Raw genomic sequence first — 24,568 nt, 5'->3', positions numbered from 1 at the left:
TTAGTTAATAACAACGTATGAGTGTTGGTTCAATTAGTGGCAAATGTACTGTACTGATGTAATATGTTAATAATAGAAGAAACTATGTTTGTGGGAAGGAAGTTTATAGGGGAGCTCACTGTACTATCTGCTCAAGTTTTCTGTACATCTAAGACTGTTCTAAAAAATAAACTGTGTTAAAATAAACTGTATTCAAAAATTCATCACTGGATTTCTGTTACTGCAGGAGGGTTTCCTAAAATTCAGAGCTCAAAAGGGTCCTTGAAATGATTAGAGTGATCCTTCTGGACATCTTAAGTAACCGTGAGCCACACTGTTAAATATGCCTTCATTGATTATTTTTCAATCCTTCTGATTCAGTAACAAAGCAAAATTCTTGGTTTGGCACCAGAAACACTTCTCTAACTTTTGCTGGTCTCCCTTTTTAACAAAGAAGGAGAAAGCCTCAGGCTCAGAACTCTGTTTTCATTATTTTTACTGTTCTTCTAGCTGGTGATGTCTATGAATAGAAAACAATCCTACTTTCTCCTTTATGATAGTGGCATTTTTTTCCTAACACTTATTTATTTATTTAAAAAATTTTTTTTAATGTTTTTATTTATTTTTGAGGCAGAGAGAGACAGAGCATGAGCAGGGGAGGGGCAGAGAGAGAGGGAGACACAAAATCCGAAGCAGGCTCCAGGCTCCGAGCTGTCAGTACAGAGCCCGACGTGGAGTTCGAACCCACGAACCGTGAGATCATGACCTGAGCTGAAGTCGGACGCTTAACCGACTGAGCCACCCAGGCACCCCCTTTTACACTTATTTAAATAAAAAAGTGAGCCTATTCAATTTTTTTAAATTGCTTAACTAAGACTACATATTGTCTTCAGCTATAGCAAGAGTCAGGAAAGCAGCATTTAAATTACTGAAGTTAAGAGCCAGTGTATTAGGTCTATACCCTTCAGCATGGCACTCAAAGCCCTCTCCCACCTGGGGATTCTGTCCAGTGTCTTGTCACCAGATGTTTCACCCTGCAAACCCCAAACACCTAGGTCAGAGGTGCTGATGCGCAGACACTGGGGACTTAGAAGAAATAGAGAGGCCCATGGATAGCAGGTTTAAATCCAATGTCCTGTCAGAGCTCTCTTTTCACGTGTGGCTTCATTTCCCCTGGGATCCATGACCTTGCTGCCTGGCAATCCATTTTCTCATAGTATTGGTCAACTGTGGCATTCTTGAAGCAACCCATTGCTTCAGGTCTCTGTGAGCTGAATAGCCATGTTGGAGCCCAAACTTGCAACGTGGAAGCACTGCAAGGTGGAAACAAATGGGATCCTCATCCCAGCCCCTACATCCCTAGGGCTGACTGAGTATTGAGTTCAAAGCCCAGCTCCACCACATAGAATCCGGGGGACGGTGGGTGAGGTATGTAATCTCCTCGGGCCTCCCCTTCCTTGTCTGAGGATAACGAGAATTCCCGCCTCACGAGATTATTGTGAGGCTAAGTTCATGTAAGTGCAGCATTTAGCACAACGCCAGCACCAGATGCATGTCCTGTGAACGTATGCTGGTCATCTCTGCTGGCCTAGAGTTTCCCTCACTACCAAGTGTGGATCACGACAGTGCCTACCTCACGAGACTGTTGTCGGGGACAAACAAGTTCATGTATGTTGGCTCTAGCACCACGGCTTGGCTCCTAGAAAATACTCAATAATGTCCAATGATTTTTTATCTGCATTCAGTTATTAGTATAATTATCATTGTGGATTAGCACTTCTAAGAATTAGAACAGCTCTCCAGTTTTTTTGTGAGAGCAGTTCACAGATACTAGCAATTAGTGGAGGCAGATTCCTAATTTCAAAACCTCGGGTATACCAAAATCCAGTCCATGTGCTTCGCTGGGACTGACGTATGGATGAACTTGCAGACGAGTCCAGCAGTGTGTGGGCTGGTACCTTTCCTAACAAAAGGAGTGGTTTGTGAGTAAAAGAAGCAGGGGCTCCATCTGGCCAGCTGGGTTTACATAATCAGGCTTGAATGCGAGCCGGCTGCCTCAGGAAGTTCTATGAGGTAAGAAATTCTTGTCCAACAGAAGTTCTTTTTCTACAAAAAGGCAACATAATGAGAAGGGCGAACTACTGCAGGTTGCCCCCCAATGTGCCGGACTGTGAGAGAATTGCACACACAGTGGCTGTGAGTCCATGAAGCAACTGTGTCCCCAGTGTCGTCAAGGGCCATCTAGGGGGAAGATTTTGTCCCACCCTCTCCTCCCCAGAGAGCCTTCAGGGATATGTATTTCTGTTTCAGGAGCTCTGGGGACAGTCTCGGACTTGCAGTGAACTTACCACATGTGTTCGAATCAGTCACTTCTAACTGGGCCTCAGTTTCTCCATCTGTCAAAAGAGAATATTGGACACATGGCATCTGACGTACTTTCCAGCTTTGATAATCAATTACTCTTTGCTTGCAATAACGGGGAAGATGTGGCAGTTCATTTCTTGAAGTACAACTCAAACCTTTAAAGAAACCAGGAGCTGTTCCCCACCATGATCCACAGTTGGGCTGTGAAGGCTGGTGAGCCCTTGCACGGATGATTTTGTGTGTTTTTCTGGATGATTTTGTGTGTGTAACCAAGTGTATCCAGGGCTAGCTATTATTCCTGCCTGCCCGGCTTTCTTGTCCCTCTCTTCTAGAATAAAGCCCATTTTTTCCCTTTGGAACCTGCCCCTCCCACATCAGTGAGGCTGTCAATCACAGGGTCTCACCCTCCCAACTCCCTTGAATAAGGTAATTGGATGCATGATCCAAAAAGGACCAGTGAGTCCCTTTAGGGGGCTGATATGGATGCTTGGAGGGAGAGGGTCCCTCCTCTTAAATCCTAGCATACTCAAAGCTGTTGGGAATTATCTTTACCACCAAGTGAAAAGAACCCAGCAGTGACTGATGTCACCCCCACAGAAAGTACAGAGGAAACAAGGGGGAGAAGCAGAAGGGAGGGAGGGAGAGGAAGAAGTGGGAGGAGAGAAAACGTGGGAAGGAGGAAAAGAGGGAGGGAGGGGCGCCTGGGTGGCTCAGTCAGTGAAGCATCTGACTTCCTCTCAGGTCATGGTCTCACAACTCATGAGTCTGAGTGCCACATTGGGCTCTGCGTTGTCAGCTCAGAGCCTGGATCCTGCTTCAGATTCCGTGTCTCCCTCCCTCTCTGCCCCTCCCCCGCTCATGCTCTGTCTCTGTCTCCGTCTCTCTTAAAAATAAATAAACATTAATTTGTTTTTTTGTTTTTTAAGAGGGGAGGGATAGAAGAGAGAGAGAAGCAGGGGGAGATTGAGAGAAAGAGAAAGACAAAGGGACGGGAAAGCGGGAAGCAAGGAAGAAGGGAGACCCCTTCAATGACTTAATTCCTTAATATGAACCTCTGGAACCAGCTATGTGTAAAGGGAAATTTATGCCTTGACGACTCCAGTAAAGGGAGTATATACCTTCCCTTTTTCTTCAAGTTGTTAGGTTCCTCAAGTGAAGATCCATGACCCGAAAAAGATTAGAAACCACCACAAAGGAGCATTTATTAGAGATGGAATGAACTCACTTCAGAAAGAAACAAAGTTTATTTGATGAATATAAATAAGGCGATCAGCACAAAGTACTTCTCATACACATGATAACAAATTTATGAACTGTACATACCTTGTATGTTGTTCTACTAGACACGAGGTTACGATGACTGGCTAATACATGCCCACTGGTAGTTTCTGAGGGTTCCTTAGTTTTATTTATTGTTTTCATATCGAAGTCCATAATCACATGGTCAATATTCACAACCCACATGCCACTCACTTGAAGAAAAATTACAAGAAGCACTATCAAACGAGGGTCTCTGGGAATTAGATACACTGACCCCTGGCAGCATTCAAACGCCACTCTACACAAAAACATCTCAGATAGAGCTTATGACAACACGTTGGAGGTCTCATCAGAAACACTGTTTAAAAAGTAAATGGAAACCCACTTTCAAATGAAAGTTGACACGCTGTTAACGTGCATACTGGATACACAAAAATCATTAAATACAAAATTGAGACTGTACATCAAAATCAAATGGGGTATAAGGTACAAGCCTGCTTTTGCACAAAGAGAGAAGACCAACTTCTCCTAAATGTCAGCCTCAACTTTTTTTTCAACTTCGTTATGATTAGAGGGGTGCCTGCTAACGTTTGCGCAAAGGAAATATCTTCCCGACATCACAGTGTTTGTTGTAAACCCAGAGACTATTTTTAAGATGTGAAAAGGAAATTTTTTTGGTAACCCTCCCCCCAACATCGGAGAATAGGTACATGAGATGGGAAAAGACGCTATGTTCGACGGGATTGAATTTTTAGGGGACTAAAGAAGATGCCCCCTAATGGTAAGGTTGATAATACTTTAATCCAACAAAAGTGGGGCAAAAAAATGATCCCCCAAAACAACAGCTGTGACAGAATTGGCACGTACTTAGAAATCGCTAACTATACACGGTTGGTTGCTTTTTCTGCTTTGAGGACCCTAATTTCCCTTGTGGATCTCCTACTTCCTACTTCAAGTATTCAGTTGCAGAGTTCAGGTGAGGATCCCGCTGTAGGAGGCAGTGGGGGCCGCCTACCTGAGGACATCCAAATTGTTCACGGGGCGCACTTGCGGCCTGGGTTTGCAGTGCGACCTGATTTCGAAATGTGCTGTATGTGCTTGCAAAGAACTCTGCTCATTTCTCCAACGGAAACCTAAGTCCCTTTGATAGTTAAAGGACAAACTTTTTAAACGTGAATGTATTTGGATTGTTTATGCAACACAAAAGCTTTACATAGTTCGCTATACTTACTGACGACAAGAACAAAGCCAGAAGCGAGAAACCTGCTTGAATATATTACTCCTAATGCACCAAGGATGAACAGTGCAAGTCAGACACAGATTCATGTTCCCCGACAAGTAAGGTGTCTGTCTTTTAAATACCTCTATGGCTTACAGGAGAGGTCCAGAGTTAATTGCACCAACACTTGGAAAAGTAATAATAACGACTGAATGCAATGCAAGACTTCAGGAACACCTGTGTAGAATCCTTTCCACAGCAGCAAAGAAAGACAACTGTATTTATTAAGGCCACTCATGCTTAACTTCACTGTTTATCCTTTTAAGAATGCAGATTTTCATTTCCCACTTGCATACATGTGGAAGGGTTTCTTCCATTGACGAGAAAGTGGATCGATTCGAGAGTTGCACATATTTGCCAGACTGGTCATGAGTTTTATGAAGTTATAACAACTTTAGTTATTTTTTAATCTTCAGAGGAAGCAGTAGGAGTTAAATTCTCCTTAGTACCATGTCACTGTATGTAAAAGACCTTAAAATTTGGTCTCTTTCCCTGGCATGTGCTTTAAATAATGACGCTGTACCCACAGACATGTTGTGTAGAGCTATATACAGATACACAGCTTTTGTGATTATTCCTCATTCATCAATGCTTTCATGTTGGATGCTGAAAATGCTTTGGAATCCACGTTGGAGACATTTTTTAAAAAATGAGAAATGACCCTTCAAGCTTACACTGTTTGCACAGCATTTGGATCTTGAAATGTGAATGAGTCCCAGCTTCTTCATGGAGACCTGCATGTACGGGAATGGGAAGAGTCTGAGGCTTGGGCTCATCCCAGCCATGGAGATGTGTGGAACACACGGAATAGAAATATGTAGGTGCCTCAGGCTTTTGCCACTCTCCGGTACAAAACCGGGGCAGATAAAATTACGAAAGATCAATTTAGATGTGCCATGCATTGTCAAAGACACACACCATGTTCTCGTAAGGCGATTTCTTGGCAAGTATTAGTGGTTTAAAAAATTGATTTCATTTCCAACCTGGCCCAGAGGTAACTACTGGTTACACCATCAAAACGCGGTTCTTCAAACAGCGGATTAAAGAAATAGAGGAGGGTAAAGGCTCGCCGTTTTTGGTGTTTTGCTTTCTTTGTCAAACGCTCCATGCATCTTGGTATACAAACACTGCCAACACCACTCACGCACAGGATTTACACTTTTTGATAATCTAACGCATTAGGAATGACCACTTAAGCGGAACCAGCAGAAATACTGGAGGTGAAGCTAGTTGTCCAACAGAAGCAGACTCCACAGCTAAAATCCCATGGAGCTCAAATGTATCCAACGATGTTTAAATAACATAAATAAAATTTATCAAATAATGACCTTCAGAAGAGATGATCACGTTTTAAATGCCCAAATCCTGACAAAAAGGAGGGTCTGTCATGTTTCTCCTCCTCCTCTTTCTTCCTGTCCAACATATCTGAATCCATGAGGAATGACATGAGATGATGAAGGAAATATCAAGTCGAACAGAACTGTGCGCCATAATGGAAATGAAAGCTCCTCTTCCAGGCCTGATGAGCGTTCCAGGTGGTGATGGCCAGTGACGTGAGCCACGCTGCAGTAGATTATCAGAATGTTGCTGCAGAGCTGCGTTTCCCCTTTAGTCTGCTCTTCTGATAGCTGCAACAAGAAAGCACACAATTTAGCAGGGGAAGCAACTGCCATTGACTCACGAGAGAATCCTGGCCGGCGTTCCCATACTCACCCCTGTGCTGACCCTCCACCACTCTCTTTGGTTGCGGTTGGTTGGGATGAGGAAGAGGGCGATGAGGAGGAAGCACAGAGGAAGGGCAAAGTGAACATGAAGTTAAATTATGTCCTGGAAACATATCTGAGAGGAGGCCTCTTTCAAAATATGTCACATCCAGGTATAGATGTCTCTTGATAGGCAAAAAGAAACTGAAATTGAAAGGAAATATACCAAAATGTTCCAGTGATGATTTCTATGTGATCAGACCATGTGTTCATTTTTTTCCTCCCCACACTTTTCTATAATGAGTATGGTTCTTAAACTATTTTTAGCTTGACTTTACAGAGACAAGAGAGTTAAAGATGGTCAAGACACCAGAAAACTTAACATTCGCTTACAAACCGTTTAAGAGCAATGGTTTAAACACATACTGGCACTGGCAATCCCACTCCTGGGTATGAATGCAGAAGAATGGAAAACAGAGACTCAAACAAATACCTGGATCCAAATGCTCGTCGCAGCATTGTTCACAACAAACAGGGAGAAACAACTCTCAAGTGTCTATCAGCAAATGTATGGATAAGCAAATGTGGTGCATACAGTGGAACAGTAGTACACAGCCCTAAAAAGAAATGAAGTTCTGATTCATGCCACAATATGAATGACACTGGGAGACACCATGGCAGTGAAATAAGTGAATAAGCCAGACACCAAAGGACAAATACTGCGTGATTCCACTTATGTGAAATATTTGGAATAGACAAATTCATAGAAGCATAAAATAGACTAGAGGCTTGCCAGGGGCTGGAGGGAAGGGGAGGGGGGAGTTACTGCTTTGTGGGTACAATTAAGCAATCGTTTGGGATAGTGAGAAAATCCTAGAAAGGGACAGTAGTGGTTGTACAACTCCGCGTATGTACTAAATGCTTCTGAATTACATTTAACTTATACATTTATGTTGGTTAAAATGGTACATTTTAGTGTATATTTTACCAAAATAAAAACATACTTTAAAAAGGACATTGATATCTCATTAAAGAGAGAACAAAACAAAGCTGGCCTTCATCCCAGCATGCAATGGCATGTGTGTGTGTGTGTGTGTGTGTGTGTGTGTGTGTGTGTGTGAGTTTGTGTACTCGACCCCAAGCATAGATGTAACGGTCATCCGTCTGCATACTTCATGCCCTGGGGAACAGATATGCAGAAGCACCCCAAATGTTCTCACTGCCCCAGTAAGAGGCCCTGGTGTGGAATACAAGTGTAGCCTGGGAAAGTCAGCAAAATGGGTGGGAAGAGAGGACCAGCCCATATGACCCTTCAAATGCTGATTTTCTTCCCTGCTGATGCTCATTATCATTCACATATGGCCTGAGAATGCTTCGGGAGTTTCCGGGCACTTGGTAATAGTGCAGCTATCTGGGGAATATGGTGGGGAGGGGAAAGATCAAACGCACACACGCATACACATACTCACACATGTGTGAGCCGCTTTTTATATACAGCCTGAGCTGTCTGATTTGGTGGCTGATGCACAGAATTTCTCAAGCCACACTGACTAATGAGCGCGCCAAAGATCCCAGTGTCTGCACAGGTAGGCAGTTATTTCCAGCCATCGTTAAACAGTGCAAATGAAATATGTGGCTTGGATGAACTCTGCTAATTCATACTCTGAGGAGTTTGGTGTAACCCTTCTGGTTAAGAAACTTGAATCGGGGCAAAAAAATGACTTTTGCAGAGCCAGAAAGCTAGGGAGTTCCTAGAGGAGATCATATTACTCATTCTGGCACATAAAATCTCTGCAAACTTTGTATGAAAATTGTAAGTCAGAGCACGCTTTCTGCTCCGTGAGCTGTGCATTGCTCTAATTCTTTTGTGCATTAAGCATTTCTTAATCATCCTTTTAAAGGGCTGACCAATATATTAAAAGGCCACATGATTAAAAGGTAAAGAGAAACCCAAAGTAGTATTAAAATGCACCGGTCATATTTTACAGATGGGGAAACGAGTGAAAAATAATTACAGTGAATGTCTGATGTCCTTGATGTTTTTCCAAGATAAAGTAGCAAAGAACAATCATTTATTCAGTTGAGAGAAAGATTTCCAGCTGGGTAGCAGGTCACTAGGCAGATACAGTGCCTCACAACGGCACAGCACGAGATGTGTGTGCTAGATGAGGTGTGCTCTGAGGAAGAGAGAACACTCCGAAAGGGCTGCTGCTCCTTCAACCAGACAATCCATTCACGGGAAGGCCTAAAAGGCTTTGAGAGAAAGACTCAGATGACATTGCCAGCAGTTAGAAATGCAGATGATCCCTTGCTGGGGGGCAAATAAGCCTCTGCTTTAAAAAAAATAAAAAGGAATCTTAGCTTTCAGCAATGAGGCAATCTGGGCAACCACCCACCATGGGATAATCTCTGGCTAGTCCTGCCTTACCTGGATGGTCACAGCAGGCCCACTCTGTCCCCACGCCTCTTCTCCCGAAGCACCCAACTCAGTGTTCTCATGTGCCTATTCCATAGCGCTATTTCCATAACGACATCTATTCCATCTTGTGTTTCCTGTGTACAACCTGAATTTACAATCCCATTGCCCTCAGGATGGAGAAGAGACTCTGGCCACGCTGGCCTCTCTCTCTCCAACCCCACACTTCACGTCCCACCTGTGCTGGGCTTGATTCTGCAATACGAAGCCTTCTTTTCTCCTCATCTCACACACTTGTCTGACCCGCGTTTACATCAGCCCTTGACCTGACCAGTGCCTACTTCCTCTTTGGTCTCAGTTTAGATGTCACTTCCTCCTAGAAGACTTGCCTGACCCTCCTGAATGTGGGATACAGCGAGGAGTCTCACACATACTTCACTCTCCCCTTCTGGTGATTTGTCTGACTTTTACTATCCATATTGGTAGCCACTACACACGTGTGGCTATTCACTTGAAATATGGCTGGTCCAAATTGAGATGTGCTATAAGTGAAAATACACAGCAGATTTTGAAGCTTTAGTATGGATTTATTTTTTATATTGATTTTGAATGAATATAAATATATTGAATTTTAGATTTAGTATGAATTTAGTTTTCTTATTTTATCGTTTCTTTTTCCTCTGAATTTTTACATTTTTCTTTAAATTCCAGCTAGTTCACACACCATGCACTATTAGTTACTAAGAATTTAGTTTTTAATATTGATTTTGTGTTAAAATAATATTTTGGACATATGGGATCAAGTTAAATATAGTATTACAGTTAATTTCAGTTTCAGTTGGTTTCTTCTTATTTTTAATGTGGCTATGAGAAAACTGAAAACTATTGGCTGGTATTATATTTCTACCTGAATAATACTAGTCTAGGCTATAAGATCTACAAGGGCAGGGGCCAGGCCAGTCTTGCTCACCTGGCATCCCCTGAGACTTGCACAGTACATGGAACAAACTGATTCACTCCTTCATGCCACAGGTATTAGGGAGCATTCAGAGTAGGCAGAACCCACCCCCTCCCCAGCAATATTTCCTGCTCTGATCCTGGAGACCGACACCGTGAACATCTCACACCATGATTATGCTACCTTACAGATGTAAGGAAGGTCGCTAATCCACTGACCTTAAGTTAATCAAGAGGGTTGACCTGAGCAGACCTAATTCAATCACAGGAACTTTGAATAGCAGACTCTTCTCTCGTTAGTAGCAGGAGAGAAAGGGAAATCTGAAACACGAGAGGGATTTGCTGTGCTGAGATGGAGGGAATCATGGAGCAAGGACCCGAGAGCGTCCTGCACAGTCCATGTGCAGCCCCGAGCTGACAGCCAGCAAGAAAACTGGGCCCTTAGTCCTACAACCACAAGGAACTGAATTCTGCTAACAACTTGAATGAGCCCGGAGGTGGGTGCTTCCCCAGAGCCTCCAGGTTAAAGTCCAGCCTGGTCAACACCTTGACTTTGGCCTTAGGAGACCCTAAGACAAGGACCCAGTGGTGTGTGACTTGGCTCTTGACCTATAGAAACTGTGACTTAATAAATGAGTGTTGTTTTAGTCACTAAGTTTGTGTTAATTTGTTATGCAGTGATAGCAAACTAATACAGCTCCTCTGTATCAGGCAGTGTGCTTGGTGCCAGGGGTACAGTGGTAAAAAAGACAGGGGCACCTGGGTGGCTCAGTCAGTTAAGCATCTGACTTCATCTCAGGTTATGATCTGGTGGTTCGTGAGTTCAAGCCTCACATCGGGCTCTGTGCTGACAGCTCCGAGCCTGGACCTGTTTTAGATTGTGTGTCTCCCTCTCTCTCTCTCTGCCCCTCCCCTGCTAGTGCTTTATGGCTCACTCTCTGTCTCTCTCTCTGTCTCTCTCTCTCTCTCTCTCAAAAAAAAAAAACCCCACATTAAACAGGACAGACGAAATCTGTACCCTCATGAAACCTGTATTTTTAGGAGCAAGACAGACAAATAGATACACAAATAAGAGAATGAGGATTTTAAAAAATTTGTGCCTCAAAGGAAATGAACAGGGGTCTGTGACAGGCATGTTTAAGATTTGACTATATGACAATCAGAACATATATATATATTTTTAATATGGAGAGATGCCCAAAAATTTCCAGTGTTCAGACCACAATTCTGTATGTGCAGCTCAACCACATTCTTGCTGCAACACACGCATAAACATAAACACCTGCAAATGCATATACCAGAATATCATTAATAGTTATTTCTGGGCAGCGTTTAAAAATTTTCTTCCTTGGAATTTTCGTTGTTCTTGGACTTTTTAAACCAAAGAATGTGTAACTGGTATCACAGAAGAATAGAAGGCTGTTCCCATTGCGAAAAGTCTCGGCTGGGTTCTTGGGGAAGGAACCACCCCTGCGGTTGGTGTGCAGGGGGTAAGGGGTGGCTGTGGGGGTGGGGCGAGCGGGCGATCACCGCAGTAAGATTCTGCCCCAGGACAAGCGCCCCCAGGGGAGCAGGCTATAAATGTGTGGTGTCTCACAAATATTCCTTCAGACTGTTTTTCTTTGGAATAAAGACACCTGCCCGATTATGACTTTCTTCTCCTGCCCTTTCAGTAGTGATTTGCAGAAACTGGCTGGGAGAAAGGGGTCTTTGGTAAACACGGAGGGGTTAAAGGGGAAACTGTTTAATAACAGTAGTAAAACGCAGGCTATTTTTGACATCTGGGTTAATGTCCATTACGCTCCATGTGCTTTCCAAATGTGTGCTGTGCCCCCAGGTACAAAAACAGACACCCATTCACGTGGGCTTTGGATGCCCCTGACATTGCACATGGTGCCCACAGAACAGCAAGCCCCTGATAGACTAATTAACAACTGCCTAAGAGAAGAGCTGCTCCTTCTGGAGGGGAGGCAGGCATCCTGCAGCATAACTTCACTAAGTGATTCTGCTCACAAGAAAACCCAATAGAGTCGTTTCTGCTAAAAAAAAAAAAGAGAGAGAGAGAGAGAGAGAGAGAGAGAGAGAGAGAGAGAAATCTATAACTACATCTGTGTTATTACTTAACATCTTTTAAAACTGGGCGGAATGGGTTTCCCGTTTTCCTCACGAAGATTTATTTATTATTGTTGTGATCAAAGTGGCAACAAATTATGTTAAATCATTTAATTTTCTTGATAGGAGCAACCACCTTGAAGCCATAATTCAAAAATATGAGTGGAGAGCAACATTTTACCTTGTGAGTGGCCTCCTACAGCTCCACAGGGCAATAAAATGTAACACTTGAGAGCCCAAAGGGCTGTGGATGGGGGGTGGGGTGGGCCCAGCAAACCGGCAGCTCAGAATTGCAAACTGCTGTTAGGGAGGTGGAGCTTTCTGGCCAGGGCACCTAGAGAACTCGGGATTTGGATTTCGACTTCGGTTTCTGTGCACTGGGTGCAACTTACCCACACTGTTTTAAATCAAGGAAATCAGATGAATGGCAGCATACACTGCTGTCTCCTTAGGATTTATTTCTGTAGTTATTATTGTAGTCATTTATTCATAGCTAATGTTCGGTGCTCGCCATCCGCCACGGTGCTCCGTGCTATTGCAGAAATTATCTCAGACAAGCTGGAGAGCACCATGGTTCTAGCCGGGTTGATCAGCCCCTGACACAGATGAGGAGACTGAGGCTTCCAGGGACTGAATGCTTTAGGTCAAATTCCCACCTTTCTGGGGCCTGATCTGAACCCACATCTTCTGGCTTCTAGAGCCCATTCTCTTTACTATGATGGCAGAATTTTCTAAATCTTGATCTTTTGTGTTCCACCTTCCCAATTTTTGTAATCTCTTCATAAACACCTGTCACAATTAATATTTTTCTTTAAAAGTATTTTCTAAAAACTTAAATTTTCTTTTTAAGAAAGATTTATTTTTATGTAAGTGCTTGTTTGCCTAACTCTAAAAATTAGGGCCTACGCTCAAAGAAAAAAAAAGATTTATTTTAATGCCATAATGGAGCCAGTATTTGTCTAACACACATTATAATAATTGCATAGCTATTAAAATAAAAGTGTCCACGGAACACTAAAGCTATCTTCTTGTGGACATGCAGGGCCCTGCCTGCCCCCAGCCCTGTCTTGGAGATCATTCCCACTTCCCGGCAGTGGCCTTCAGCAAGAAGCACCTGGAGTGGGTCACTGGGCTTGCACATTCCCATACTCAGGCCACGAACCGTCCCCAGCACTGCCTCAGTTGACATTTTAGGCCAGGCTGCTATAGCCCAGCTTTTCTCTTCTCAAGGACAGACAGCAGCAGGAGTGAAAGTCAGAAATCTGCCACTCAATATCAGTGTCAGGTACTCTGTGTAATTCTTAGAACACTGGTTGAAAAGAAATGTGCTTTTAGTTGTAAGTTTTCTTGAGATAATAGTTTCTTTAGCCTGGGAGACTGTCCAGAGGCCAAAGGCCCTTGCCACTCAACCCCAGGATTTCTTGATTTGATGCTGTGGACACTCGGGGCTGGGTCACTCATTGCTGTGGGGATGCTCACCGTTATAGGATGCGTAGCAACATCCCTGGCCTCTGCCCACTAGATGCCAGTAGCATCACCCACTCTCCTGGCCATGACAATCAAAAATGTCTCCCAATATTGCCAAATATCATCTAGGGGGCAAATCCCCCTACTTGAGAATCGCTGGCCTAATCTGTTGTTTTTGCATTTAAATTTTTAAAAAATGTTTTATTTATTTTGAGAGAGACAGAGACAGAATGCGAGTGGGTTAGGGGCAGAGAGAGAGAGGGAGACACAGAATCTGAAACAGGCTCCAGGCTCTGAGCTGTCAGCACAGAGCCCGATGCGGGGCTCGAACCCACGAACCGTGAGATCATGACCTGAGCTGAAGTCCGACACTCAACTGACTGAGCCACCCAGGCACCCCTGTTGTTTTTGTATTTAAATGGTTGACTGTGCCGTTTTAAATATCATGTTTTTGTTAAAGTACGTATTGCATACCTGCATCTACCAAGCTATATAAGGCATGAACAATTTCGCAGAAATAAACATCTATTCTAAGCTGCCATCATATTATTTCGGACACGGCTGCATAGATTTAAAAGTCCTGTGGAAATAGGTACAACCCAAGTAATAAAAATAATGAAAATGTACAACTTCTCTGACATAGAGTAGAAATGCCACAATCCTGAGATAGCAAGACACCTAAGACACTTGCTGAGCTAAGTGAAAAGGTAAAATCTAGTTTAAATTTATAGCATTCTTCCAGTGTCCCTCTAGGAGTTTGGCATTTTGCCAGGGCTCCTTGTTAAAAATTTGTTAAACGTGTTTGGCATTAATGCAAACACAAAGTGGTCATTTGTTACAAATTCTATTGGAATGCATTCATTTAAGGCAATGAAGTAGTTACTAGAGAAGAAAAAAAATGTTCATTAAGTACATTTTAAAACTACAATGATGTATGCAGTGTGTGACTCTGGCGCCCTGGTGGCTGTATAAACCGCTGACAGAATAACCACACATTGTGTTTAGTTTGAAATTGGAATCTTTTAAACATAAGTGATAGAACAAAAACTGGTTTTGTTTGTTGTCAAAACCGATGTTAGTCTTTCTTTTCTGAACTAGTTAGAATAACCAGAAGTTTGGCATGCAATGTCTAACATCTCAAATCAGTGAAACGTATAGGTTAAAATAATGCTTTGGGAATCTTCGGGGGTGCTGAGAGTGACGCTGGAGACAGGGACCGTTTCAACAAACAGAACACCCGTGCCCCGGAGAGAGGGGGAAATGCCCGAGTCGCCCCGGAGAACTCCCACGCAGCGAGGGCCACTACCACCGCTCCTGATGGTTGTCTGAGGTTATTAGGTTACCTGGAGGGGAAAAACCGTCCGCTTTCATCACGGAGACGATGGAATCCTATGAGCAAACATCCTAAGCCTTGTGTATAGAACTTCCACCCTGAACTGTTCTCACAAAGAAATTATTGCTGAGTAATGGTGACTCCCTAGCTCCCCGACGAAACTGTTCTGGAGCTCCGCTTTGGGAGACAGAGGGGCCGTTTGTCGTGACATGACGTTTGGGCCCTGCAACATAGCTCCTTGTGGATGTTAGCATAGACCATACCGTCTCACAGTCCCTAAATGCTTGCTAAAGCTGGTCCTGAAGGTGAATAGGAAACTCACACTTCACAGGAGTATTCACACATTATTCACTGCTTTTTCCTTCTCTCTCTCTGTCTGACATATTTATTGCCATGGAAGTGTCCATAGAATAGAATCGAATCCCAGTGGTCTGGAGAGTCACAAGCCCAAATCCCCAGGTCCCCCAAATCTCCCTTTAGGTTGGCCTCTTTTGCCATCTGAGTTGGGTATTATCCAGTCTGCCCTTGACACGGATCCCGGGTACCTCGGCCCCAAGTTCTTGAAATATTCCTAGATCAAGCATAAACTTAGACAAAACCTAGCATTCTGCATGCGGCCTGAGAAGTTTGCTTTTCTCTTCACAAGTGCCCCAAAGGACCAAGAATGAGTAAGTCTAAGAGCAGGGAGAAAATACTTCCAGAAGTAACAAGAGTACATGATACAAAAGATAAAGAAACACATTCCAGGTACTATCCCAGAGCACATTTGGTTCTATCCCCTTCGGTGGGCCCTCTTATAGACAAAGAATAGACAAACAGTTGACTCGTCCACATCATTAGGGCCTCTCTGAGGGTCTTGGAAAAAGTCTGTGCACTTGAGGGGGCCCAAAGCTTCAGCCCCATTAGCTTCACGATAAATTCCTCAGCCTGCCATTACAGTTTATTTTTGAGATGGCATTTTCAAATTCAATTGAGGATAAAGTAAAACATGTTTTTGAATCCCTTCCTGACAAGAACTCAGTTTTAGTATGAGCTTGCCACAGCATAGAGCAGCGACAGGGAAACATCTCTCTAGCCTGGTGCTAAGAAAGCAGTCATGTGCACCCTCCTAGAGAGAGGAGCCGGCAAGGTATTTTGCAGAATTTGAAACATGAAGGAACAATTTGATATCTCCAGTCTGCCGACCAGAAGTGGCTCAGATGACAAGTGTTTACAACAGGATCTTCATAGAGCCAATAATGGCAATTAGTCCCCAGAACTGGAAGGCGCCCTTCCCGCCTCACTGAGGTAGAATGCCATTTACTCTTGGGCTGGCGACTAATTAGGGGTCTCTTTTGAAGATCAAGGTTTTGTGATCCCTGCTTCTTAATAACATGGTTTGCCTGTCGGCCACCTGGGTCCAGGCGAGACCTCCCTTTCCCCCCCTCCCCAAACAGCAGGCACTGCCTTAGGCCAGGAGCAAGTGTGGGCAGGAAAACACAGATCCAGCCTGTTGAGCGATTTAACCTCTTCACCACCAAGGTCCTGTAGCCCGGTGCTCGACTGGGCTGCTTAGAATTGGAGACAGTGGACTTCGTTTGGCAGACAGGGCGGAAAGCCTGAGTGTAATGCGAGGAACCCCCCTTCGTGGTGCACACTCTGTGCAGCATGCTTTCTTGTGCAGGAAGAGAAGCCGGAAGACTCCACTTTTCCAAATGAGTGGCAAATCAAGAGGCCCTTTGCATCTGCTTCAGGCTGGGCTATTTCCAGAACGGATTTTAGAAGTGACTGGAATAAAGAAGGCTGGAGGTCGAGGGGAAGGACGGTCAAGTACACCTTCTGGAGCTCTAATCCCACCGGTCATCAGGCCCAAGAGGCTGAGATGCCTGCATCTACAGAGCTCTTGCGAGGGTCCCCAAGGCCTGGCTACATGACGCTGGGCTGGCTGCTGCGCTCTTTAGTTAGTGCCGGAGAGGCCAAAACAGCAGGAAAAGTAAGCTGCAAAGAATTAAACTTGTAACAACTTGGGCAAAGCACAAACAGCAAGCGAGGCTGGTCCTTGGGCTGTTGACACACTCTGGCCTGGGTCGGCTGTGGTCACTAAACCCATTAGCGTTCCGATGTGGCAACAGCTAATGCAGCAAGTTCAATGTGTTTTTGTTTCATTTCTAAATGCTGGTTGCACGCCGGCAACGATGGCCGCTGAAGGCAGTCAACCCCACTGCCATAAACACAGTCATCATTGTCGGTGATCTGAAATTCATATTTTAAACTATTTATTTTTGGCAGATAGGGGCTGAATGGAGTTTTGCATTTGATTAACTGTGCTTTAATTTCAGCTTGCTTCAAACTTTTCTGTGTTTTCTAAGCAACTGCCAAATCAGAGTTTCCTGCAACAAAAGGTACTAGCCTTCTTGGGGGTGGGGAAGACCACTTTGGTATGTGGAAAGGGAAAAAGGAAATGTAGGAACACAAGCCAGCAACCAGCTGAGTGAAGGCAGGCCTTTTAGAGATATTCAGGGTCTCTGAGCCCTCTGAGCCCTAATCCACACCCACCTGTAAATAGGGGAATAGGAAAAAAGTGACCTCATTTTGGTCTGAGAGTTGAAAGGGATATGGGGTCTTAAATGAGACTCAAAGGCAGATTCAGCTTGCATTTGATATTGTCTTCAAGTTATGCTTATGAAAAGTAAGAGAATCCTTTCTTCCCTTCCTTCCTCCCTTCCTTCCTTCCTTCCTTTTCTTCCTTCTTCTCCTTGTCTCCTTTTTTCCTTCCCTCCTCCCCTCCCTCCCACTCTCCCTCCCACAATTTTTAACGCATCTATCAGGAACCAAGCTAAGTCCTGGGGACATGTGGCTGAATGAGACAGACACTGACTTCATGGAAGGCACATCTAGTGAGCATGTCAGACATTACATTCCACAAGCAATTAAAATGAGCATATGATTTACTAATTAAAATTTCAGTAAGTACCAAGGAGGAGAATGATGCCCCCAAATTCACTGAGCACAGACATTTTGCTTTACGCCATCCAGTCCTGACATGCTGAAGGGGTTGCTGTTATTAACCCATTACACTGCTCCAGAAATAGGAGCAGAGACTAAAGTTGCATGTTAAACATCACAGCTGGGGGGGGCCACAGATAGGTGGGGCCATGGTGTAATCTCGCACACCGGGACATCAAAACCCAACTTGCAGGAGCACATCGGGGCCCTGACCTGCTGTGGCAGGAGGGCTGAAAACGCCTTCCAAGGAAGTAACCTCTCTGGTGGTTACATGCGCTTACTGGAAGGGAATGGCTCCTCCTCCTTCTTCCTCGTCTTCCTTCTCACTATGCTAATAGAAAAGTAAGTCCATGCATTTCTGTGCATTCCTAGGGTTTTGTCCAGACTCTCTGTCCTTTTAAATAGATTTTCTGTTGGTGCTTTTTGTCTCTCAACAAGGGCTCACCTACAGGCTCCTTCAAAAGCCTCCACTGCAGCGTATCAAGGTCCACACTTCCTCCTTCCCCTCCAAGAGTCTGCTTCCCGGCCTTCCAGCTTCACAGCATTGGGGATGATTAATCACTTTTAAATATGAAAAAAATTAACATGTCTGAAGCATTCTTCTCCACTGTCAAATGTTTTGTTTTAACATAGATCCAGAATGGCTCCCTTTCCCAGTGGTGCCAAAGCAATACATTTTCAGTTGGAAATTCAACTGCAGAAATCCCATCCAGAAGCCCCAAGCCATATATCTTAACATCTTAATTTCATTTAGGAGGAATGCAATGATTGATCATTTATCATTCTGAGATTGAGTGAACTATCTGGGGGATTCCAATCTATTGCTTCTACACAACTGATGGGATATTCACATGTCTTCTGGCTGCACGAGGGCTTTGGGGTCCAAGTGGTCTTTGAAGGAGTGGAATGCTAAAAAGATTATTGAGGGAGGGTCTGCCTTTACCAGCAAAGTATAACTCCAAGGCTTTACTTGCTCCAAATTAGAGCCTCCCTCAGTGATGGCCAGGATGTCTGCTGCTGAATTACTCCCTCTCCTCCACCCCCACACAGGGGATCTTGCCTTCCTGACCTTATCCTTTGATAGGTAACTTTGAAAGGCCTGGGGAAAACCTTCACATGAAATCCATTGGAATTGGTGGGACTTGACTTCTTATCCATGAGATTTCTATTTAACCTAAGCTGCTTTGTCACAAAGGAATTTTTACTGCAGTATAAACAAAATGGCACCTTCCTGGGACATCTGGGCCAGGCCACTGGCATCATAGCTACCATTTTGGTTTCCACTCAGGATATCATTATAATCTCTTCATGTTGAGTAGAGATGCTTGGTCCACAGGAAAATGGCCAGAACGTTATAGAACGATATTTCTGGAGGGTCTATAGTACCGCTGATCTTGTGCTAGATGTATGGGTGGGAGCAGGCAATGAAAACATGGTCCTTAAGTCCAAATATGTGTTCTATAATGGTGGGTCCCAACTCAGAACCCACTATGAGTTTCACACGGTATAGGTTTTAAGCAACACGTAGAGAACAAGATGCCTCCAAAATTGCAATCCATCTCTGCAAACACACACGTGCAGGGTTTGCTCAGGAAGCCTATTGCTCAATGGACCACCTTCAAAGGAAATGATGATGTCCCCCCCAAAGAAGAACAACATAGAAGGAGGAGCTAGAAGGAAGCAGGGGCTATTTCTGAGGAAATCCCAGGTCGGTCACATTTGCACAGCACTTAAAAGGAGACATACTCCCAGGCCTGAATTCACATTTTAAAGTGGCTGTCTGCTCTTATAGGCCCAGGGCTGCAGCCTTCAGTGTTCCTTCCCCTGCAGCTCCTGCTCAGGGATTAAGTGAACTCTGTAATGTCACTGGGGCTGATGGCCTCTGAGGGTGACTGAGAAATAGTTAACCACGGGCCCCTCAGGCAGACCCATTCTCTCATCTGTCATGAGGCTTCTGGCTACCACAAATGTTTCCAACTTAGATGTGGAGGTGCCCTGAGAGGGGATTCCTGTGCTGCTTTTGTTGCTGGTCACTTTGAAGACTGAAGAGGGGAAAAACGCATTCTCATAATTTAGGAACTGGCTGGAAGTTTGCCTATTAAATCCTAAGGTCCTGCCAGGCAGAGGCTGGGTTTAATTCTTCCAAGACAGGCCTGGCAGCCGAGTGAGGGAGGGCTAGGAAATGGCTGGAGGGAGAACTAGGCCAGAGATTAAGGAGCTGGGGCATTAACAAGTGGCCACCTGATGGATGACACCAGTGGCATCTTTGGAGCCGTTTCCAAAGACCGGTACAGTACATCTCCAAACCACTCCAGCAGTCCCTGTGTGCCCCAGGGGTACGCCAGAGGCCTTGGCTTTGCCGCAGAGAACTGCCTTGGGATCCAGTCCCATGTGATGCCGCAAACCTCTGCAAAGGCACACACAATTCCCAACTGGCAGTGCGGAGAGTCCCATGCACAAGGAAGCACACAGCTGGGTCCCCCTTCAGGGCCTTTGCACACACAGTTCCCTCCTCCTGGAGCACCGTCCCATCGCGCCTTGCTGCCTTCTGCTTGTCCTTAAATGTCTGCTGAAATTCCACTTCTTCAGGGGGGCCTTCCCTGACTACTGTTTCTGGTCAAATCCCTCCCTGACAAACACGCCCTTAGCACTCCGTCCTCCGCCCTAGCGTGCTCCTGCTCAGAATGACCCTGCATCAGCACTGATGCCAGCATCTGAGTGATGTCAGCCTCCTCTGCCTCCACGAGGGCAGGCTGTGTATGTCTTGCTCACTGCTGTATTTTGTATATGCCTGCCACATGGTGGGTGTTCAATAAATATTTAAGTGGATTAAGGGGAGAGGGGAAGCTGTCGATGATAACAAACATGGATCGAATGCTTCCATGTGCCAGGAATATTCCTAACTGCTTTACAGCAGGGGTTTTCCACTTTGGCACTACTGGCATTTTGGATCAGATGACTCTGTGTTGTGGGGGCCATCCTGTGCTTTGTAGGACGTCTAGCAGCATCCTGGGCCCCCACCCGCTAGATGCTAGTGGCACATGCACCCCTCCCCAAGTCACGACAATCAAAAATGTTTCCAGACTTTCCAGACACCTCCAGGGAGGGCAACCCCACCCTTGGTCCCTGTTGAGAATAACCGATGTACACACACTAACCCACTTAATGTGCATAATCACCCCAGGAACTGGGAACTATTCTTTTCCTTGTGTCACAGTTAAGAAAACTGAGGCCCAGAGTGGCTAAGTGACTCGCCCTTAATCCCATCACTAGCAGGAAGCTAAGCCAGGATTCAGGCGGTTCAGTTTCTCAATGTGAAGAGGTGCTGGAATTAAAAAGGGCTGGCTCAAGGCCACCCAGGTAACTAGGTGGCCCGTGTGGGACTGAGACCTGGCCTCTCTCATCTTCACCCAGTGAGCTTCCTGGCCATGGCCCTGGGCTGCATTTTCAGACTGTCCCAAACCAGGGCCCTTTACTGGGGCTGGGCTGGGTTTCTGGAAGGACCCCGTACAGATCAGAAGTGACTGCACTCTTCTCTTCACTGATGCTTCCCTTTCCTGAGTCAGTGGCCAGTGATACCCAAGACCCTCTGGAAACAAGGCTGTCAGAAACTAGCCGGGTGAGGTCAAGTGCACTGCACTCTTAGGCATGCAGGAGGGCTCAGTGCAATGTTACAGGGAAGCCAAGACTCAGATCCGGATTTGCCTGAATCTCAGCATGGTGGGTCCATAAGGCCCACACTGCAGTTCGGTCAAACTTGGAAGCAATCCAAATTTGGGGACCATCTATCTTTCCGCCCCTGCTCAAGTGACTCTATTTGTGGACCCTTGGTCTGTCATCCAGGGATGGATAAGAGGGATGGCACTATTCACCTCAGAGGGTCACCAGGAACCAGGGCCTAACAGAAGCTCTACACATGTGAAAGACCTATCACTTCTTCCCCTTCCTAGTTTGGCTGCCCTCAGGCAAATCACTTGACCTCTCTGAGCCTCAGTTCTTTTCATCTACAAGGCAATGATAATAATTCTACCTTCTCCAGGTGGTTGAGAGTATAAAATGAGTTTTCTTAATAAAGCCCCCAGACTAGTCCCTGACATGTAATAGGTGTCCAATTACCAGTACTGCTTCTCACCTCCTCCTCTACACTAACCCATACAGAGTAGAGAGATGGGCATCAGGACCAGCTTGATCCAGAGTTCAAAAGTTACAGTGTGGGATATTCATGCCTAGGTTATTCATGGGCTGGGCCAGGGCCTGGTCATCTTCATGAAAGGAAGGAGGCGGAACAAAGAGGGAGCATATCGCAAGGGCCCGGAAGGAAAAGCGGTAGAAGGAACCCAGAGCTTTCCTCAAACTACAAATTCCATGCCTCCCACCTGTGGCACCCCGGGCGGCCAGCCTCACTGGCAGCCTTACCCTTTCTCCTTGGGCCCTTCCTGTTGGCACAGCCGGCATGCTTTACAAAGCTTCGGTATGGCTTTTTCCATGACGCCAGCTGTGAGATAAACTTTCAAGGGTATTTCTGTGGCAGGTACAAACCTGGACAGGAAGCCTCAGGAAGAAATCCTAAATTAATTATATGTCAACATTTAAGCCACAAGAAGGAGCAGTTGTCATAAATTTTTGGGAGGTTAGAATCCAATTTTAGTTGTAAATGCGAGCAAGCTCACTGACTCACTTGTGAACTGGTGCCAACAAAATGATATATTTCACATTCTTTCACAGCTTGTTTTGGCTAAACACAATGAAGAAAAGGGGAGTGGATTACAGTTTTTATTCTTCACTGGGCAGATATGGTCAATCATGCAAAAGAACTATATTACACATGTGCCAAAGCAGAAGAAATTAGCTCAGTTTACCCACTTTTTCTGCCGCCTTCCACCCTCACTGAAAAAGGAAGTGAGACTGAAAATTCAAAAGAAGGTCTTAGGCACTATGGTCACCTTTAGTATGGCCCAAGGCTGGACATCCTGACAACGAAGCAAGATTCTCCCAGGCGTCTTGCCCAATTTCTTAAGTCCTGACCGCACCCTGGTATATAATAACGGCTTCTGAAACATCATTTCTCTGAGCACTGGTCACTGGTCGAAGTTGGTGTCAGGCAGTCACTGGGAGAAAAGGCAGAAAAGTCTCTAGTCTTCATGAGATTAAGAAGGTGGGAGCTTCCAGGTGGGCGATGACGTAAAGATTTGGGGAGAGTGGTGTGTCTGGAGAGGGCATGGGAGCACCGAGCCTTTTCCTTATACCTAGCTGTACACATCTCTTCCATCTGGCTGTTTTTGAGTTATTTCCTTTTATCATATCCTGGTCGTTCATCTACTCTGAGAAGCCGAAGGAAGAGGAGGAGGAAGAGGAGGAGGGAGGAGGAAGCGGCCGCCAGGCTACTTGTCACTGGTTTTACTTTCTGCTGACTTTCTCATCCATTCGTTCCATCGATTATTCAAGAAGCATTTATTTCTGCTGAGCTAGGACTGGGGACAGGATACAGTGAGGAGTAAGACACAGACACTGATCTTAAAATCTGACAGCCAAGGCAGAGCCACAGGTAAGGAGACAACTGCAATACAACGTGATGTGCGAGCTAACACGGGGGGACAGGAGGGGTGCCAAGGGAGCCCTGGAAGGACCCGTACAGTCTCAAAAAGGGTCCACAGGGAACCCTGTAGGAGATGACTTCCAGGGTGAGACGTGAGAAGTAATAAGTAGGAGGAAGCCAGAGAAAGAGGATAGAAAGGGACTTTCTGATGACCGCAGAAGGATATGTAAAGGCCTAGTACAAAGCCAGACTAAGGTCCACTCAGACTTGCAAAGCACCAAGGACAGCTGAACACAGAATGTGAGGGGAGAAGGGGTGGATACAGGGTAGTGAGGAAAGCAGGGCCGACCACACAGGACACTGGGCTACATTGAGGAGATGGGATGCTTCTCTGAGGGCAGTGGGATAAAGGACAAACAGCCCCATGAGTATGGTGTGGGTGCAACTGTGTCCTCTAAAAGGATATGTTCAAGTTGTAACCCCTAGTACCTGTAGCTGTGACCTTATTTAGTAATAGAGTCATTGAAGAAGTAATCAAATTAAGTTGAGGTTATACTGGACTAGGGTGGGCCTTAGTCCAGTGATGGGTGTCTTTAGAAGAAGATGGAAATGTGGACACAGAGACACAGAAAACACACATAGAGAGAAGACCATGTGAGGATGGAGGCAGGGATTGGAAGGATGCATCTACAAATTAAAGAACACCAAAGATCACCAGCAACCACCAGAAGCCAGGAAGAGACAAGGAAGGATCCTCCCCTAGAGCCTTCAAAAAGAGCATGGTCGTGCCAACACCTTGATTTTGGACTTCTAGACCCTTTTCTTTTTTAAAAAATGTTTATTTTTGAGAGAGAGAGAGAGAGAGAGAGAGAGAGTGCAGATAGAACATGAGCAGGGCAGGGGTAGAGAGAGAGGGAGACACAGAATCTGAAGCAGGCTCCAGGTTCTGAGTAGTCAGCACAGAGCCTGACACGGGGCTCGAACCCATGAACTGGATGGAGGTCATGACCTGAGCCAAAGTCGGATACTTAACCGACTGAACCACCCAGGTACTCCTGGACTTCTAGACTCTTCCACTGTGAGAGAATATGTTTCTGTTGTCTTAAGCCAGCCAATCCATGGCACTTTGTTACAGCAGCTCTAGCAAACTAATGCAGGAATCATGGTGGAGTCTTGC

The 24,568-nt window shown here is 45.2% G+C and overlaps 1 protein-coding gene across 7 annotated transcripts in view; it reads right to left on the bottom strand.

The window, feature by feature from the left end:
- Positions 1-3,570: 3,570 nt before the first annotated feature.
- ERC2 (ELKS/RAB6-interacting/CAST family member 2) overlaps positions 3,571-24,568 on the bottom strand; it is a 915,804-nt gene continuing 894,806 nt past the window's right edge. For all 7 annotated transcript variants that reach the window (XM_053219211.1, XM_027039010.2, XM_053219212.1 and 4 more), the window contains one exon: positions 3,571-6,510. In XM_053219211.1, coding sequence (XP_053075186.1) covers positions 6,268-6,510 — 243 coding nt within the window. In that variant the 3' untranslated portion in view covers positions 3,571-6,267. The remainder of the gene's footprint in view (positions 6,511-24,568) is intronic.

Source organism: Acinonyx jubatus, chromosome A2, assembly GCF_027475565.1.
Source record: "Acinonyx jubatus isolate Ajub_Pintada_27869175 chromosome A2, VMU_Ajub_asm_v1.0, whole genome shotgun sequence".
Lineage (NCBI taxonomy): Eukaryota > Metazoa > Chordata > Mammalia > Carnivora > Felidae > Acinonyx > Acinonyx jubatus.
Note: the sequence above shows the minus strand (reverse complement) of the source record. Positions and strands in the feature narration are given on the sequence as shown.